Consider the following 19,648-nt stretch of genomic DNA (forward strand, 5'->3'; position numbering starts at 1 on the left):
ATCTCCCATCTTCCTCCCCACTCTTCTTTTGAACTGAGTGTTCTGAATATACAAAAATGAAGAGGAAGAGTCATCAGACTTGCTGTCCAGATATTCAAGAGAATAGGGCTCACAGCCTCCACAGAGAGCAGAACTGAAAAAGATGCTGAAGGAACTCTCCAAGCAGCACAGAACATGTGGAAACCATAGGTTTTATTGAATAAAATGGGCATGCCACAGTGGGATGCTCACTTTTACACACTAACATGAAAAGTTAAAGCATTTAAGAGCAGTCCATTAGGTAGACTGACAACCTTTCAGTGCCTGCCCTCAGACTGAGAAGTGTAACAATGCAAACTAAGTGTTTATGCTGCTAGACGAGCAAGGCTCTGCAGGACAGATTGCTCTCAATTATCTGGAAAAAACAAAGATAGAGTGCCAGAAGGAATGAAAACCTCTCGGTTGGTGAAGGTCACCGCTTGAGGAACAGAGAGATACTTTCTGGAGTTTTCAGAGCTGAGTAATAGACTTCTCTTGATAATAAATATGTTTGCATAGCCAAAGCAGCAATATTCTATTAATCAGGGGGTGTGGCAGTTTCCATCTGCTACTTTACAGGCTTTTCAGGGCTACCATCTGCTTTCTCATCATGCAGCAAGCAAGCAGCTTGACTTAACGTTGCTTACACTCTCAAATGATTCAGTTTTCTGACCAAGACAAAAAAATATGCTGCACCTAAGGCACTAAGGGCAAAATAAACCACTGAGAAAAATCTATTTGAAGATATCACTGAAAGAAGTTTGCTGTAACCTTGCCCCAACACCTGATGAGATGGAGAGAAGGATGGAAGGAGGATAAGTTGCTCCATCACCTTTCCAGGGATGGAGGTGAGGCTGACTGGTCTATAGCTACTATTCTATAGTTATCTCCACAAAACCATGGCAACTGAACTTGCACACCTTACACAGATCCCAAAATATTTTGTCTTCCTATCCAAAGTGTAAGCACCTGCTAGGCATGTTCACCCTACTGTCCTCACATAGAGACCACCTGAGTGCTCCAAGCCCATTTAAGCACAAAGCTAAACAGAAGAGCCTTAATGAGTTTCAGTGGCAATTTAAAATTAGTCTTCATCTTGCAGCAAAACAGGTGTGAAACACTGAAATAATAACACATCCCAGCTGAAGGAGTATTAGCAGCAAAGGCTAGCTGCCAGCTATAACTGACTGAGAAGCTGTAGTAATTTTTTTGTTTAATCTTCCCCCCCCCCCCCCCAGATTTAACATCACTATTGGCAACATTTTAGTCAGCACAACCTCGAAATAAATGCAAAATAAGTTCCTAAAATACTGGTCTGAGGCATTAAAAAGATAAAACAAAGGCTTGCAGCGATAGCATGAGGGGCAATGGGTTCCATTGTGCAGGGGAATCTTCACTCTGGCCACCTGAAGCACCTCCTGCCTCTCCTTCTTCACTGACCCGGGTGTCTACAAGGCTGTTGAGCTCTGACTTTTTCCACTCCTTACTCTCACACCTGCTGCCCTCTGGTTTTTACCCTTTTGTAAACATGTTATCATAAGGGCACACCACCAGCACTGTTGACAGGCTCAGCTTTGGCCAGTAGAGCTGTCTGCATTTGACCCTGTCCTACGCCATAGAATCATCACAGAATCAACTGGGTTGGAAAAGACCTCAGAGATCATCAAGTCCAACCTATTACCTAATACCTAACACCTCCTGACAACTAAACCATGGCTCCAAGTACCACATCCAAGCCTTTCTTGAACACCTCCAGGGCCACGGACTCTACCACCTCCCTGGGCGGCACATTCCCCTGGCCAATTACTCTCTGGGAGGAACTCTCTCCTCACCTCCAGCCCAACCCACCCAGCACAGCTTGAGACTGTGTCCTTTTGTTCTGGTGCTGGTTGCCTGGGAGAAGAGACCAACTCCCACCTGGCTACAACTTCCCTTCAGGGAGTTGTAGAGAGCAATAAGGTCTCCTCTTCTCCAGGCTAAACACCCCCAGCTCCCTCAGCCCCTTCTCACAGGGCTGTGCTCCAGACCTCTCACCAGCCTCATTGCCCTTGACTCATGGGGCAGTCTCCAACCCCTTCTCATTGAGGTCACCCTCCACCACCAAAACCTTGTCATGAACACCTAGTACAACAGATAAAGAATACAAGTTTAGCAGACAAACACAAAGCAAAACAGCTTGTAGGAAGAAAGTGAAGTAACAGACTCAGTACAAGAAAATTACCATCAAGCAATGGTACCACTCAGAATGAATTAACAAACAAAACCCAGACCTCAACACTTTCCCCAAAAAAGATGTTCTAGTTCAAACAACAATTCAAGCAAGCACTGTAGTCTGTGTTATGCAGAATAAAATCATAGAATCACAGAATTGTCAGGGTTTGAAAGGACCTTAAGGATCATCTAGTTCCAACCCCCCTGCCATGGGCAGGGGCACTTCCCACTTGATCAGGCTGCCCAGAGCCACATCAAGCCTGGCCTTAAAAACTTCCCAGGATGAGGCTTCCACCACCATGCTTCAGAGGTGGAAACAGCTTTTAACTATCTTATCACAAACCGAAGGCTGCACAGCATGCAATACCAGCACTTGAAGTCTCAACTTCAACTAAAAGCGGAGTTCCAAAACCTGTATTTGACTGGTAAGGCCATTTATCACCAGGCTTACCAGTCAGCTAGCAGCCTCTACCACAAAGCTGCAGGTAAACACTGGAGCTGAGAAAAAGTCAGAGGCATGGCAGCAAGAAACCTGAAGAAGAAACCTGAACTGCTATGGTCACATCAAGTCTGACATAAAGCTAAGGAACTTAAATTATCAATGTACCTTCCTGACTGGGATCTGCTTTTTAGCCTCAACCTCTATTTTTAAGAAGCCTGGATTGAGAATTTCTTTAAATAATGCCTTTCAATAATGAAAGCCATGGGAACTACAGTATCAAAGTCCTTCTTTGCCCTTTATGGAACATCTTCAAGTATCACCATGCAACCACTTCTGTAGTCCTTAGCTTTGTCAGCTCTGAACCCACAAACCCACAAGTTCTCTTCCACTCCAACTTAGCCAAACTAACTTCACAAGAATAAAGCTGCACTGTGATGTATTCACCAGAGGAAAGACTTAAGAAACCATTAGGCCTCAATGGACTGGCTTTCCTATTCTTGAATGCACTCCACTGTGACACATAGAATATAGAATTGTCAGGGTTGCAAGGGACCTCAAGGCCCATCCAGTTCCAACCCCCCTGCCATGGGCAGGAACACCTCACATGACAGCAGGTTGCTAACAGCCACAGCCAGCCTGGCCTTAAAAGCTTTCAGAGATGAGGCTTCCACCACCTCCCTGGGCAACCTGTTCCAGTGCCTCACCACACTCATGGGGAAGAATTTCCTCCTAATATCCAATCTGAATCTACCCATTTCTAGTTTCTTTCCATTCCCCCTACTCCTATCATTACCTGACACCCTGAAAAGTCCTTCCCCAGCTTTTTTGTAGGCCACCCTAAGATACTGGAATACATCTAAACTTTTCAACCAGAAGCCCAGGAAAAGAACCTAAAACTGTGTATCTTGGTTTCTTGGTTCTATGGAGAAAGGTAATAAAACCAATCCTCCAGATTAATACAGATTATTTTTTTATGCAAATAATCCAGTTTTACACAGGTCAGTAAGAAAAAAGTGAAATTAGTAAGAACAAAAGATTAGAGATTAATAATGCCAAGAAATCTTATGACAGCATGGAAAAACAAAGGTGATAGCTACTGTTACACACTGTTTGTCAAAATAGAAGGGGAAAAGAATCCCATGGTGTGCATTGCCATGCTGAAAGAATCATATTGCACACAGTGAGCACATATCCATCTGCAACTTAGTCTCTGTGGAGTTTAACCATGAGAGAATCCTTTGTTGTGAGATGACCACAACTGAAACCTTAACTATTAACAAAGCATACTCTGGAACTCAGAGATGTAAAATACTGTCACCTGTGCCCTCACAAGGCTAACACAAGACAATGGAAGTACTTTGCTCACTGGCACTAGGAAAAGGGGACAATAAAACCAAACAACATGTTTATAAGGTTTGCTAAGATAAGAGTTGCTCAACCTCTCTTCCTATTCAGGAACGCTTTACCTAGCCACATGTCACCCTCAAACCTTCTCAGGCCCCAACCCAGTTATAAATTCTGCCATATTCAGCTTTATGCTTTTAACAGGAAATCCTACCTCATACTAAAAATACTAGGGAAAGCATGGAAGTTCATTAGAACAGTAGGATACCAAAGCAGACAAAAGACTTACTAAGAAAGAACCTCTCTTAAAAAATAGGGTATTAGATTGCACCTTATATCTAGTAAAAGTAAACAAAACATTAGTGGCAAACTGACTATAAATTAAGTAATATCAGTGTCCTCCAATACTGTGCAAGCTATCTTTATTACAACCATCTTTTACTCACACTTTGGGGGTTGATTTCATCTTCTCCCATAGGTTCATCCACAATTTGTTGTCCATTCTGTGAAAAAAACAGATACAGAAAGTTACTGGAAACATAGAATTCAAGCACAGCAATCAATATATTGCAGCTGTGCTTTTACAGTGTGCTACTGTACAGGATCAAGTGTTCTCCACATGGTATAAAAATACTCACTGGAAGTAAACACAGAGGACTGGCATGCAATGCCACTCTTGCTTTCAGCCTAATGCTTATCAAGCTGGATCACAGGATGTCAGGAGTCAGAAGGGACCCAAAGAGATCATTGAGTCCAGTCCCCCTGCCAGAGCAGGGCCACACAATCTAGCTCAGGTCACAAAGGAACGCATCCAGAAGGGCCTTGAAAGTCTCCAGAGAAGGAGACTCCACAACCTCACTGGGGAGCCTGTTCCAGGGCTCTGTGACCCTCACAGTGAAGAAGTTCCTCCTCACATTGAGGTGGAACCTCCTGTGCTGCAGCTTACATCCATTGTTCCTTGTCCTAGCACAGGGAGCAAGTGAGAAGAGCCTGTCCCCTCCTTCCTGACCCCCAGCCCTCAGATATTTATAAACATTTATTAAATCCCCTCTAAGACTTCTCTTTTCCAGACTAAAAAGCCCCAGGTCCCTCAGCCTCTCCTCATAAGGCACATGTTCCAGTCCCCTAATCATCCTTGTGGATGAAGTCACACTAAGGAATATGTAAAACAATCTGACACTTGAAGCCTTAGTACTACACTTCTAGAGGTTATTTCTCACCACTTCAACTTCTGCAAAGTTAAACCTGAAGACAGAGAGTAAAATGTCACAACAAAGGGCAGATAAACAGGTTCTAAGGGTCCAGTGTAGGGGCACAAAGATGATCAGAGGGCTGGAGAACCTCCCCTACAAGGACAGACAGAGAGTTGAGGCTGTTCAGCTCCAGGGAGACCTTATAGTGGCTTCCCAGTACCTGAAGTGGGCTTATGAGAAAGGTAGGAAGGGACTTTTTACAAGGGCTTGTAGTGCTAGGATGAGAGAGAATGGACCGAAGCTTGAAAGATGTACAAGAAAGCCAAGAAGGGACTTTTTACATGGGCTTGCAGTGATAGGATGAGAGGGAATGGACTGAAGCCTGAGGAAGGCAGATTTAGTCTAGAGATTAGGAAGAAATACTTTCCAGTGAGGGTGGTGAAACCCTGGAACAGGTTGTCCAGGGAGATCATAGATGTGCCCTTCCTGGAGCTGTTCAAGGCCAGGTTGGCTGAGGCCTTGAGCAACTTGCTCTGGTGGAAGGTGGCCCTGTCCATGGCAGGGGGTTGGAACCAGATGATCCTCAAGGTCCCTTCCACCCTAAGCCATTCAAGGAATCTAATGTAGCAAGTCCTTACTCTACCATGTTTCCTTCAAGCACATATACCTACAGTGTATAGCCTCCTAAACACCGTGAATGCAATGCTAATTTCATTAGCCAGCATTTACTACTTTCCATCCTTCTCTAAGGACCATTCTAAGAAGCCATACAGAAAGAGGCTTTTTAATCTGAAATTTAGCCATGGAGATTTTTTAAAAGCTTAAATATCTTATTGGTCCAACAAATGTTTCCTTTTCCTTGACAGTGATGCTATGCTTGGAGAATCTCCAAGAGACATCTTTCCCAGAAAGAATGACCTTGCTTACACAGCAATTATGAATGTTAGCAAGTTGCAAGGAAAACAAAAACCTGTTTTTCTGAGTTATGGCACAGGGCATCACCTAGGGCATCACTCTTCCTGTGCTCCTAAGATTTAACTGGAATTCAGTATCATTCTAGTGACCCAAACTATTTCAAATGGTTACATTTTCCATTATGACTAGGGGCAGAATTTAAATTCCTTTGTGCACTGTCTCCCTAGAGAATGAAAGCCCACTTAATCTATTTTTCCAGAACTCAAGTCACTTAAAGCTACATGATTGTGTGGATAATTGTTTTCTAGATGTCAGAAAGTTCATAAAAGCTGCTCAGGATATTCAGAGATTTTTAGCTCCACTCTACACCTTTCTTCCCCCACTTCACTTTTGGAGGAGATTTCTTCTGTGGAACCTTCTTCTCATTTTTCAGTAACAATTTTTTGCTTAATGTAATCTTCCAGCTTGCACATGGCTGGAGGAAATCTTTTGTCTGAAGTGACAGATTAAATCCTCACCACTTATGAATTCTAATATTCAAATGCTGCAAACACACTGAGTGTTAAATCTCAGATGATTACCAGCTCTCTACCAAGTCCTCTCCTGAGCATGTTTCCCTGCTAAAAGATGCAGCTGCATAAAGCCAAATTATGAGAATCATGGATTGATTGCCCACATGACAGAGGCTTTACTTTTATTACTTGAGGGAGTGGGGAGGTGGAGAAAGCTGGGCTTATCACAGTTTCTCCACTGTAGAGTTCTGGCATAAGGCAGCACTGCCACTTTCTCATCTTAACTGGCTTCAGGAAGATTAACTAGAGACTTCTACTGGGACTCTGGTCTACTCTAGAAGTCACCTTTCCGTGATAGAGACCTATCAGGAATCAGTTTCACATGCTAAAGGCTACTACAGAAGTGAACTGGCCTTCCAGTATCTGAAGGGGGCCTACAAGAAAGCTGGGGAGGGACTTTTCAGGATGCCAGGAAGTGATAGGACTGGGGGAAATGGAGCAAAACTAGAAGTTAGTAGATTCAGGAAGGAGCAATACTAGAAGTGTGATGTTAGGAAGCTCTTCCCCACAAAGGTGGTGAGACACTGGAACATGTTGCCCAGGGAGGTGGTGGAAGCCTCATCCCTGGAAGCTTTTAAGGCCAGGCTGGATGTGGCTCTGAGCAACCTGCTGTAGTGTGAGGTGTCCTTGCCCATGGCAGGAGGGTTGGAACTGCATGATCCTTGAGGTCCCTTCCAATCCAAACAATTTTATGATTCTATGAATATAACCTTGCTAAAATAGCTCAATTAAGGGCAGTCAGTACAACCTTCTGATGGTACAGCTAAGGGAAATTTGATAAGATGATGTGCCAAAAAGCCTCATTCCTCCTCACTGTAGCATCTTTTACTCATAGTGTACAGGCAGAGAATATTGTATTACCCTTCCTTAAGATACACAACCACTTGAAATTATTAAATAGAAGACCATAAAAATACCAGCTTAGCTAAGTAGCACAAAGGAGTGTTTTTAATAAAGCCTGTTTACAAGGAGGCATATTCTGTGCAGAGCTCATTACTAGCAAGGCCACAAGTGACATACTTTCCCTTCTCTCCAGTCCATGGCGTATCTGTAAATGAACATTTGTGTTTTAGCTACACATCCCTATATTCTGCACATGCTATAAGACAGCTTCCCAAACATCTTGTCAATAGGAAAGAAAAATGAGAAGAAAACCCAGCAGAACAAATAAGACAACTGACTTGAGCCAGAAAGGAGGAGTTTATAATGTCCTAACAACTAATGAGGGCTAAACTCTGGGGCCTAAAATAGGGTAATTTGTGTATCAAAGACATGTGCTCTAAACTGACTCCACATGCAGATTTTCAGAATGGTAATTCCCACTACAACAATCCTTCTGCTGAACAATAATGTACTTGATCTGCAAGTTAAATAAGAATTTACTACACAGTAAGCATTAAGATTTCACATTTATTATTTTAATGCAGCTGAAACATAGTTGAAACTGGAACACACCATCAGAAACTTGAGACAAACCTCTCTTTGGAGACAAAAAGGTGAGATTCAGAGAATGATTTAGGTTGGAAGGGACCTTAAAGACCAGCTACTTCTAATCCCCCTGCCATGGCAGGGGCACCTTCCACTAGGCCTTGAACGCCTGCATGGAGGGGGCATCCATGACCTCCCAGGGCAACTTGTTTCAGTGTCTCCCCACCTTCACAGTAAAGAATTTCTTCCTAATTTTCAGTCTAAATCTGCCCTCCTCAATCCATTCCCTCTCATCCTGTCACTACAAGCCCATGTAAAAAGTCTTTTCCTGCCTTTCTTGCACATCTTTCAGGTACTGGAAGGCTGCTGTAAGGTCTCCCCACATCCTTCTTTTCTCCAGGCTCAACAGCCCCAACTCACCCAGCCTGTCCCCACAGGGGAGGTTCTCCAACCCTCTGATCAGCAGCTCCATGTCCCTCTTATGCTGGGGGCACCAGAACTGAAGGCAGTGCTCCAGGCGGGGTCTCAGCAGAGCAGAGGGGCAGAATCCCCTCCCTGTCCTGCTGCTCTCCCTGCCTTGGATGCAGCCCAGCACACAGCTGCCTGCTGGGCTGCCAGTGACCACTGCTGCCTCATGGTGAGTTCTTCATTAACTGACAGCTCCAAGACCTTCTTCTCCAGACTGCTCTCAAGCCATTCCTTACTCAGCCTATATTTGTGCTTGGGATTGCCTCAGCCCAGTAGGACCTTGTACTTGGCCTTGCTGACCTTCATGAAGCTGGCTTGGACCTTCCTCTCCAGCCTGTCAAAGTCTCTGTGGACAGATCTCTTCCCCTGCAGTGTGCCAGCTGGACCACAGAGCTTGGAGTCAACTTCTTGTTTTAAAAAGGTTCTAATCTTTAACCTCCTTGACTTCTTGAACATTTTATCAGTCTACTAGAAAAAACAAACAAACAAGCAACACAGCAAACTTTCACAACACAGGTGAGCTGGTTTGTACAGTCTGGTTTTCCTCTTTGTTATAAATAGTGTTATAACATTATAAAGAGTGTTATAATGCTCTTTAATCCTGCATTGCTTTCTGTTACATTTCAGTTCACTTCAAGCAATGCTTTCCAAACTCTTACTGGAACTAGGAACAAACTCAAGAAATCAGCATGTGCACCATGTGGTCTTGGCTGAGCCAGATCACTGGATTAGCAAGATCTTTTCAAATAGCTCTACTCAAGCAATGATTATGCTGAAGGAACCACTGGATAGCAGAACCAGTTTTTCCCAGAGCAGTCTGGGCCATGTAAGGTAAAGAAGAATATGAATATATGATTTATGGTCTACTAGTATATGATCCTATTAAATGGAAAGCAGCTGTGTATTCAGGAAGTCTATGAAGCATACTGCCTTTCTTAGGAGTTCAAATGTAAAGCCCAAAGGTCTCTACTGGAAGTGGCAGTGTTTAAACCACTGTGGAGGGAAGAGGTCAGCAGCATGCTTAAGAGGTGAGCAAACAAAATGTGTTCCTTTTTGTTGGGCGTATTCTCCTTCTAGCATGTAACTAGAGCCAAGGGCATGTCTCAGTGACATAATAGACTGGGACTAGATATAATAGTTTGATGCATGCAGAATGAAAGAAGGCTGAGTAAATCTTCCACGTGTATAGATCAGTGTAATTTGAAAGACTTGAGACTCCAGACCTTGATTATTCTTCAGCTGCACTTCCCCTGTAGTGGGACACTAAGCCAGCACAGTGGGTCAAAGACCCAGTTATTTCTAGTGCCCTGACTCCAGAAGCAGAATGTATTTCAGATGATGAAATTAGAGAACTATAAGAAAAGTAACAGAAAAGGTCCACAGAAAGCTTCTACTGACACCTGAATACATCAGCAGTCAGAAGAGTGTACATACCTTAGAAAGGTAGGCTACAAAACACTTTTCTGACCCACTCAGATTCCCCTTCCTACTCTGTTTCCCTTTGGAAACAGTCACATTCAGTTCACTACAAATCTGGTTCCCAAAAGCTTTTAAATCTGTGGCCACATTTCACTAATATGGTAGAAATTCATACTTGACATTGGGTTCCAGCAGTTTTCCTGGGGGCATAGGGACAGCAACACAAAAGAGTTCGTACAGGTTCCCTAATTCACCACATAGCAGACAAACATCAGGGAATCTGCAGTAGGCAGTTGGTAAATGAATGTTCCCCAGAATCTCTGACACAAAAGTCAATCAACTAACAATCAGGAAACCAACCACCAGTATTTCTAGTAATCAAAAATTACAGGTTTAAACCCATTGACCTCAACATATAATCAAGTACTTGACTTGGCCTGGGAAAAAGGCAGTTTAAAGAAAGTGGATTTTGTTGGGTTGGGTTTTTTCTTGGGTTGTTTTTATTGCTGCACATTTTGTTGGGTTTTTTTGTTTGTTTGTTGGGGGTTTTGTTGTTGTTTGCTGTTGCTTGTTTCTTTTTTATTTTATTTTTTTAAATTCTTTTATTTAATAGCTTGTTGCTGTTTGGAGTGTTTTATCCTAATCCAGACTATTGCACTTCTTGGCCCATGCTCATAAATAACCACGCTAGAAGACAGCAAGAGGTAGCAGCTAGTGGCACATATTAGGGTATCACTACTGACAAAATATACTAAATCCTTTGTAAAAGAGTACAAGAAATGCAGCCCACATCCCACCCACAATCAGTTCACCACTTTTTGTGAAGCAGAGAACATGCTGCACTCTACACACTGCCACGGCACATTGATCTACAGTCTTCATGTCATTTGTAATTTTTTTCCCCCTTGCAATTATAGTTCAAATATTTCCTGCCAGGGATCCAAAAATTCTACTCTCTTGGGCATCTGCTCAATAAACTTAAATGCTATTCCTGCCTATCCTTCTGATCAGTACTGGGCTCATGAGGAGCGGCTCAAGCGCAGTAAAGCAGGGAGAGGAGCAGGACAGGGAGGGGATTCTGCCCCTCTGCTCTTCTGAGACCCCACTTAGAGTAATGCATACAGTTCTGGTGCCCCCAGCAGAAGAGGGACATGGAGGTGCTGGAGCAGGTCCAGAGGAAGGCAATGAAGATAATCAGAGGGCTGGAGAACCTCCTCTGTGGGGACAGGCTGAGAGAGTTGGGGCTGTTCAGCCTGGAAAAGAGAAGGCTCTGGGGAGACCTTAGAGCAGCCTTCCAGTACCTGAAAGAGGCCTACAAGAACGATGGGAAGGGACTTTTTATAAAGACCTGAGGTAATAGGATGAGAGAGAAGGTATTGAAACTTGAGGAGGGCAGATTTAGGCTGGAGATTAGGAAGAAATTCTTTCCAGTGAGGGTGGTGAGACATGTCATCCAGGGAGGTTTGTGGATGCTCCCTTCCTAGAGGTGCTGAAGGCCAGTTTAGACAAGGCCTTGAGCAACCTGGTCTAGTGGAAGGCAGGGGTGTTGGCACTAGATGACCTTTAAGGTCTCTTCTAAACTAAAGCATTCTATAAATCTGTTAGGTGAAAAACACCACCGAGCACCCAAACCAGCAATGCAAATACACCAACTTTGTGCAGAGCATCTTATTTTGATAGCAACATCAGGTACCCACCAATACCTTCACAGAGAGCTTTTTATAGATATCCAAACCATATTAACAGAATTTTTAAGTGGACAAATCATCATGTTACCTGGGTTAGTAATTTTTTTTCCTATGCTTCCTCATTAGTTTCATTCCTATTACAGATAGGACACACTTCAAGCTTTTAGAGTTAATTCAGTGTCTCCACTCTCACATTCTGTTTGCAAACCAAAGTTCTGCCTACTTGGCTTTATCTTCCTGAACTTTATGTTCTTTCCTACAGCCTCACAGATTTACTTTTTTGCCTGAAGGATATAATTTTGTCCCCATAGCCTCCTCAGTATTAGATACCACCAAATAACTTCTTCCACCACCAAAACATCTAAACATCTCTGCTTTGTGTTTTGACTGTTGGTAGGACTATTTTGGGATGTTTAAGTAGCCTCTTTGCCAAATATTTTTAACTTCTTTTTTTTTATCCAAGTATGTGTATCAGTTATTTTAAAACTCCTTATGAAATTGCTGTGAGCTGTAGTTTTGGGGATAATTCTTCTGCCATTATTCTCAACACTTCCTAATTATATTGACTTGCTGGAATGTGTCCAGAGAAGGGCAAAGTTGGTGAGGGATTTGGAACACAAGCCCTAGGAGGGGAGGCTGAGGGAGTTGGGGTTACTTAGCCTGGAGGAGGTTCAGGGGAGACCTTATTGCTCTCTACAACTACCTGAAGGGAGGTTGTAGACAGGTGCATGTTGGTCTCTTCTCCCAGGCAACCAGCACCAGAACAAGAGGACACAGTCTCAAGATGCACCAGGGGAGGTTTAGGCTGGATGTTAGGAAGAAATTCTACACAGAGAGAGTGATTGCCCATTGGAATGTGCTGCCCAGGAAGGTGGTGGAGTCACCATCACTGGAGGTGTTCAGGAGGAGACTTGATAGGGTGCTTGGTTGCATGGTTTAGTTGATTAGGTGGGTTGGATAATAGGCTGGACTCTTGATCTTGAAGGTCTCTTCCAACCTGGTTTATTCTAATTATTAATATTGGGATTGAATAAAAGTTAGCACACTGCCTTCATACTATTAACAGAGTATTGTAGAACTATTGACTTTCTCCCCTGCAATTTGTGCCCTTTAGCAGAGCCCCCAATTAAGGTATCATTTTTTTTAAGGTGCTCTATTCTTACACTTTGCAATTGGACAAATCAAGAATTATGAACTGCGTATCAGGGCAGGCTGATGTTTTGAGTACCCAAATGAGCAGACAGGCTAAGATGTCTGAATCACACCATTTAAGAAATCATTATCTGGAAGTTTTAACGTGTCAGTAACACAGGTGATGATTTAACTGTGCCTTGGAATTTTCATTTAAATAAACTACCTGGATGAGTCTGAAGTTTCTCCCAGGTAATTCCTAGTTTTCAGCTACCAAAACTTCCAGACCTACCCAACATCTTTTAACCTGTTGTAGGATTTAATAAAAACCCTTTTTCTGTCCCCTTTAAAGCTTCTGAAATCTAGTGTAGGACAACCAAAATTATAATAAAGGAAGTTTTTGTGTGTTTTAAAATGCTTGAGTCATTATAACACTGACTCTATACAGATCCCAGCACTTAACACTGGTGCTTTGGAGGGACTCTCAGCTGAGAGATAAAGCTCAAGAACTGTGTGATCGTTGACTTGAATAAACCTGTAACAATGCTTCTGGCTTGTTTCAAAGCAGATTCCCACTGAAACATTCATAACAAATGTGCTGTTGGCAACACAAAGCGCTGCATGGAAGTATATTCAGTAAAAGCCTTTTAACTGTATACACTCAAACTTACTATTCTAAGCAGCAGTGAGCTACCCTGAGAAAAAATTCCTAGGTCTGCACAAAAATAGTTGAAAATAGACTGAAAGGACCTTGAGAGGTCATCCAATGTATCTCAGTGCACCAAGGCATGATCAGCTATTCCTACAACACTGCATACAAGATGTTTATGTCTTACCCCTCTTAAATTTCTTCAGTAACTGAATTCTCATGATCTATCCCAGTGTTTAACTAAAATACAAAGCATTAATAGGATCTGAATTACTGACTTGTGCCCTAACTCCTGAGCTCCAAAGACATGCAGATCCAAAGCATTTACCTAAATCCTGACCTGATTAACACTTATTACACGTAATTAGCAGAACTGAGCTATAATCTTAGACTTCTCTGGCTGTTCTCTCACAGGTACATTCAATAAATGTTTCAGGTACTAGGCTAAAAATAGTACATGCAAGTATGAAAAACTTTTTCTTAGTGGGGGGGACACCAAAGAGTTAAATATACAAGTCTGTATTTTAAGGAAACATAAATCTACTGCAAGTATTCCTTTTATATAAAACTTTCTACCTTAAGTGCTATTAATTCCCCATAATTTATTCCAAACTTTATTGACTAAGGTAACTGACTTCTTCCTTTGCTAGTCATAAAACAAACAGCAAGACATTGAAACTTGGCTCTCTGTAGACAATCTCAGATGTAAGCCATTAACACGCAGATCATTTAGGTACAAAGCCAAACTTCCTCAAGTTAGCATATACAGGTAAATTAAACTATGTGAGCCCTCAACACAGGAAGGACATGGACCTGATAGAGCAGGTGCAGAGGAAGGCCATGGAGATGATCAGGAATGGAACACCTCTGCTATGAAGATGGGCTGAGGGAGCTGAGGTTGTTCAGACTGGAGAAGAGAAAGCTCCAGGGAGACCTAAGAGCAGTCTTCCAGTATACGAAGGGGGCTACAAGAAGGCTGCAGAGGGACTGTTTGCAAAGGTCTGCAGTAATAGGACCAGGGGCAATGGTTTGAAATGAGAGCAGAGCAGATTGAGGTTGGATGTTAGGAAAAAGTTCTGCACCATGAGGGTGGTGGAACACTGGAACGGGTTGCTCAGGGAGGCAGTTGAGGCCCTATCCCTAGAGATATTCAAAGTCAGGCTTGACAAGGCTCTGGGCAACCTGTTCTAGTGGAAGAGGTCCCTGCTGATTGCAGGGAGGTTGGACTAGATGAACTTTGGAGGTTCCTTCCAATCCAAACCAGGCTGAACCCCACCTCCCTCAGCCAGTCCTTATAGGACAGATTATTTTCATGGCCCTCCTCTGGACCTCGTCCATCAGATCTGTGTCCTTCCTGTGCTGAGGACTCCAGAGCCGGACTCCAGGTGAGGTCTTACCAGAGCAGAAGGCAGGTACACTTCAGCTTCCCTGCCTCCTGCAGTCCTAGGCCCATGAAAATGCTGTGTGCCTGCCCGGGCTCCTTCCAAAGGGGACCAAGGGTACAAACAAAGAAGTATGCACCAAGTCCTTCCCCCATGAATCTGGGGGCAGACAGCATGCACAGCAAGGATGTGTGCTGCAGCTCCTTACAATGCAGACACAAGTTTTTGGACATGAGCTGGTTTCTCAGAATCTCTTTGTATGATAAAGGACAAAGGTTGAAATTTAATATTGAAATCAACTACAGCATTACACATTTATGCTCAATTTCTCATTTAGCTATTTCAACGGTTTCCGCTAAGAAAAGAGGCTAAGATATGGAGCAGCTTCAAACTCAGGATTTCCAAGGTGATTATACAACAAATGTCAACTGCTAGAAGACATACAAAGACTCCCTGTTCAATGGGAAAAAAAAAAAAAGGAATTATTTGACATGCAAGTCAAACTTCTAACAGTAACTAATTTTGGCACTCATGCTATGTAAGGAATAACACAAATCATATTCACCATGGTCCTGATTACATCCTGAAACCACCACTTTTTGAACCTGCAGGACAAAAAAAATCTATTTCTTCCTATCTTCTGTATATACTTAAGCATGTTCTGATACATGAATGCTTGCAATTAAATGTTAAATGGCAAGTAATTACATAGAACCTTTGAAATTGGGGCAGAAAAGAGACCTAGACCATGATGATGTGTTTGGAAGACACGTGCTACTTTTTACACAATTGAACTGCTGCACTCAAAAAGTAAAATAAAATAAAATAAAAAGAAAAGAAAAAAAAAAAGGCATGCAGTACATTTCCTCCAAAATGAGTTAAGTGGAGCATTAAGCATACCACAGGGGGTTCCTCGCATCAAAGGGAACATATGGTAACTGTTACCGATAAGAATGAGGCAGCAGTAACTTTGTGGTTGGGCCACTGCAGTAGGTCCTTGAAAATCAGAGTTCATCTCCTAGCTCTAAAACAGAGCCCACGAATGATGTTAGATGAAGTCACTAAACTGCTGAGCCTCATTTTCCCATCTGCTACACAGGACTGACTCCTCCCCGCCCCCCCCAAGCCCCTCTATTTCCAATGTGTGAGACATTTAATCTTATTTCAGAGAATAAGCAGCTCAGTATCATGTTTGCAAGCATATAGCACAATACTTGGCAGTAATCAAGCGCTTTAGCTGATCTAAACTTAAGAATTCCCTGAAAAGATTCTAACTTGTTCAGTTTCACTGATTCAATTATTCCACTCTCGAAAGCCACCAGGATTGAAAAAAGAAAGCTCTACTCTTGCCTGAAAAAAACAACCCCGTGCTTAGGTTTCGTTACTGGAATACAGCTATTGAATAATACTTGGGGGAAAAAAAAATAAACCAAACCCTTCTCCCCTCCACAATCAAAGCAAACACTACACTAAAACACAACCCAAAGCCAGCAAAAACAGTCTCTTGAATGAGTTCTTCAAGTTGATAGACCTGCCAAGATCGACCAACTCATAAAGCTAATATTTCTGATGTGTAGAAATAATTAACCACCCACCTTAGTCTATGTATCACTGAAAACCTAAGCCAGGCATTCCAAATGACAAACAACTACAGCTAGTGTGACAGATCATAATCAATTCCAAGACAACAGACATGCCTTTAAACATGCCAGTCTGCTCACATCTACTTTTGTGTTAGGTGTCCTAGCAGTGGTGAGAAATTATCTACACCGCAATGAGCGCAACAGTAACAAGCACAGAACTGCCGGTGTCTGAAGAAAACCAATGGGATGACTTGAGGTGCCAAAGTCAACACCCTCCACGTGGAAATCAAGAGCTGCAGAGCACACCCAATACACTATGATGGTAGTGAACTCAGCAGAGCAAAGCTGCTGCCCCCTCCTATCCCACTCGTTTGACAGTAGGCCAATCTGTACTATGTCATGTTGCAGGGCTGTGTTAACTGAAGAAACAGAGCAGGTAAAAATTGCACCATTAAGGATCTGAAAAACCTGAAGGAAAACAACAAACACCCAAACCAACCCATACCTAAGCATTTTTCATACAGATATGTTCCTCTAGATACTAATTACATATATATATATATAAAACATCTGTTATCTCTCTATCACTGCAGCTTGTGGAATGCATGGTATATGACTTATTTAGATGAGAATTAAATTGACAGTTGCCACTTTTAACCCAGTGTAAGTAAATGGCATGCCAAGAAGCTGTGAAAAGCCCAGACTGAGAATACACTCTACTGACAGCAGGTATGGATGAGAAGTGAGAGCCAAGTGCTGCAGAGAATTCTGCCTGTCATGGAGAGAGGATGGATGGTCTTCAAAATCCACATAAACCATTTAGGTGATTCGATAGTGTCTTTTAATTGTTTTCCTGTGGTAGCTATTCAAGAAATTACTCTAACTACAGTGTCTGTTCCTGTGGAACCCAAGTACAACGCTGATTACATGAACTAATAACAACGCTGATTACATGAACTAATACAGAACGTAACGAGACAGTCACAACCACAGCAGCCCCATGGCTTGAGGTGGCAAGACATCTGAAATTTCAGACCCCATGTCAGAAGTATCCACTGACAGAGAATGTCACACTGACATCAGAATGGACAGACAATGCAAAAATTGCATAAATTACACTAAAGAATGGTTTGGGTTGGAAGGGACCTCCAAAGGTCATCTAGGCCAACCCCACCCCACCCCCATGGCAAGCCCACAGGGGCATCTTCCACTAGATCAGGTTGCTCAGAGCCTTGTCCAGCCTCAGCTTGAACAGCTCCAGGGATGGGGCCTCAACTACCTCCCTGGACAACCTGTTCCAGTGTTCCACCATGCTTATGGTGCAGAACTTTTTCCTAACATCCAATCTCAATCTGCTCTGCTCTCATTTCAAACCATTGTCCTTCATCCTGTCCCTGCAGGCCTTTGCAAACAGTCCCTCTGCAGCCTTCTTGTAGGCCCCTTCAAATACTGGAAGGCTGCTCTTAGGTCAACCTGAAGGGTTCTCCTCTCCAGGCTGAACACCCCCAGCTCCCTCATCCTGTCCTTGTAGCAGAGGTTCTCCAGCTCCCGATCATTTTTGTGGCCTTCCTCTGCACCTGCTCCATCAGGTCCATGTCCTTCCTGTGTTGAGAGCTCTCCAGAGCTGGACACACTACTCTAGGTGAGGTCTCACCAGAGCAAAGTGGCAGAATCTCATCAGCGTCAGTGTTAAGTGGTAATGCCCTGTGCAAGGCTCAAATAATTCTGGATGCAGAAGATAAAACAAGGCATTTTGCAAAAGGGGATTCACATCTTCTATTCAGACACATAAACAGATGATTACAAATCCTGTCAAGAGCAGTGGGAAAAAATGAACTTTCTCCACAGCCAATCTAGAGCACCTAAAACTCCTAAAGATAGATGGCATACAGTCTAGCAAATGGCATCTCCTTTCGGCCCCTTCAAAGTCCTGGTGTCCACATTTTGACTGCCATAACTGTAATCATTCTCTTCCTGTCAACATGTATATGCATAGATGGGAGTACAGATCAAAGGATCAGGCCAGTGATTCAGGCATTCAAATGCAAACTCAGATCATCAATACTTAATTTGCTTGATGACTTGAAATAACAGACACATTTTCACCATAAAAAAGAAACTCATGCTTGTTACAAAGCTTGATCAAACCCTGAGTCAGTAAAAGAAAGCAGCATTCTACAGACTCTAAAGGTACTCTACAGCCCAGAAGAAAACAAACCCACATATGATGCTATAAAGAGAAATTAGATTTTAAATAGTGCAACAACTTTACATGTTGAAAAAAGCTGTTAGAGATGCAATGTGGATCACTCACCTCTTTGTACCAGTAGAGACATGATGTCTTAAAACCATAAATCCATATTTTATCTAAAAATACCCCACCTGTTTGCATTATTTTCTACTAATGACCATATTCTACAGATCTGCTCTCCTGTACACCTCAGCTCTGGCAGCTGCTCATGGTTAACTATACCATCTCCCGAAGTAATTCTAGTCAAAGGTATTCTATTTCTCCTACTAAATTTGCTCTCACATCACAACAAATCACCCCCTCAACGGTATCACTATAAAACCAAACACAGGACTGCCCTGGGAAGCGTATTTTCTAAAAAAATAAACAACATTAAAAACCTCAATGAGTTGTTAAGGCAAGCAAAGTATCCCAGATCAGTTTTGAAGTGCAGTAATTTGCACTTCCATGCGGATAACGCAGCATGACAAGAGCTGTGTCAGTCAATCTGAGAGCTTAGCAGAAAGTCTTTCCCTCACTCAGTATTACAGCTGAAGACATTATTACTATCAAACTATGACTGAAACCACAATGACTTTCCAGGTGGATGGAAGAAGTATTTTTGCCCAAGGATACTCTTGCAGGATTGGGTCTGTAATTAGGATAGTGCTATGCTACATATAAACACAGCTCATGCAAACTGAAAATATAAGTTATGCATTTAGGTCACTTGTTTATGCATTGGACTTAAATATTTTAACTAAAATATCTTTTCTTCAAGACTCATTTCAGGTAAGCATCCTTTCTCAGCCCACCTTCTTCTCTTTGAGGGGTCATCTGAGAAGCTGTTACAGGTGCAGTCAAGCACTTTCAAGAACTGAGGACTTGTCCTAGACTAGAGCCTTAAGAGAACAAACCTGTCAGTCCAGTGCTGTTTCATATTTTGATAGTGCTCCCAGAAATGTATTTGTTTTG

The 19,648-nt window shown here is 42.7% G+C and overlaps 1 protein-coding gene across 7 annotated transcripts in view; it reads right to left on the reverse strand.

Moving 5' to 3' along the window:
- Nucleotides 1–19,648, reverse strand: part of RPS6KA3 (ribosomal protein S6 kinase A3) — a 92,125-nt gene that overhangs the window by 70,400 nt on the left and 2,077 nt on the right. For 5 of the 7 annotated variants that reach the window (XM_068144765.1, XM_068144769.1, XM_068144763.1 and 2 more), the window contains one exon: nt 4,462–4,518. In XM_068144765.1, the coding sequence (XP_068000866.1) occupies nt 4,462–4,491 (30 nt within the window). In that variant the 5' untranslated portion in view covers nt 4,492–4,518. Of the gene's footprint in view, nt 1–4,461; nt 4,519–4,653; nt 4,707–19,648 lie in introns of those variants that run through there. The other 2 variants (XM_068144766.1, XM_068144764.1) reach the window with 2 other exon arrangements.

This window comes from Melanerpes formicivorus, unplaced genomic scaffold, assembly GCF_026170545.1.
Source record: "Melanerpes formicivorus ecotype bairdi unplaced genomic scaffold, bMelFor1.0.p_v2 SCAF_11, whole genome shotgun sequence".
Lineage (NCBI taxonomy): Eukaryota > Metazoa > Chordata > Aves > Piciformes > Picidae > Melanerpes > Melanerpes formicivorus.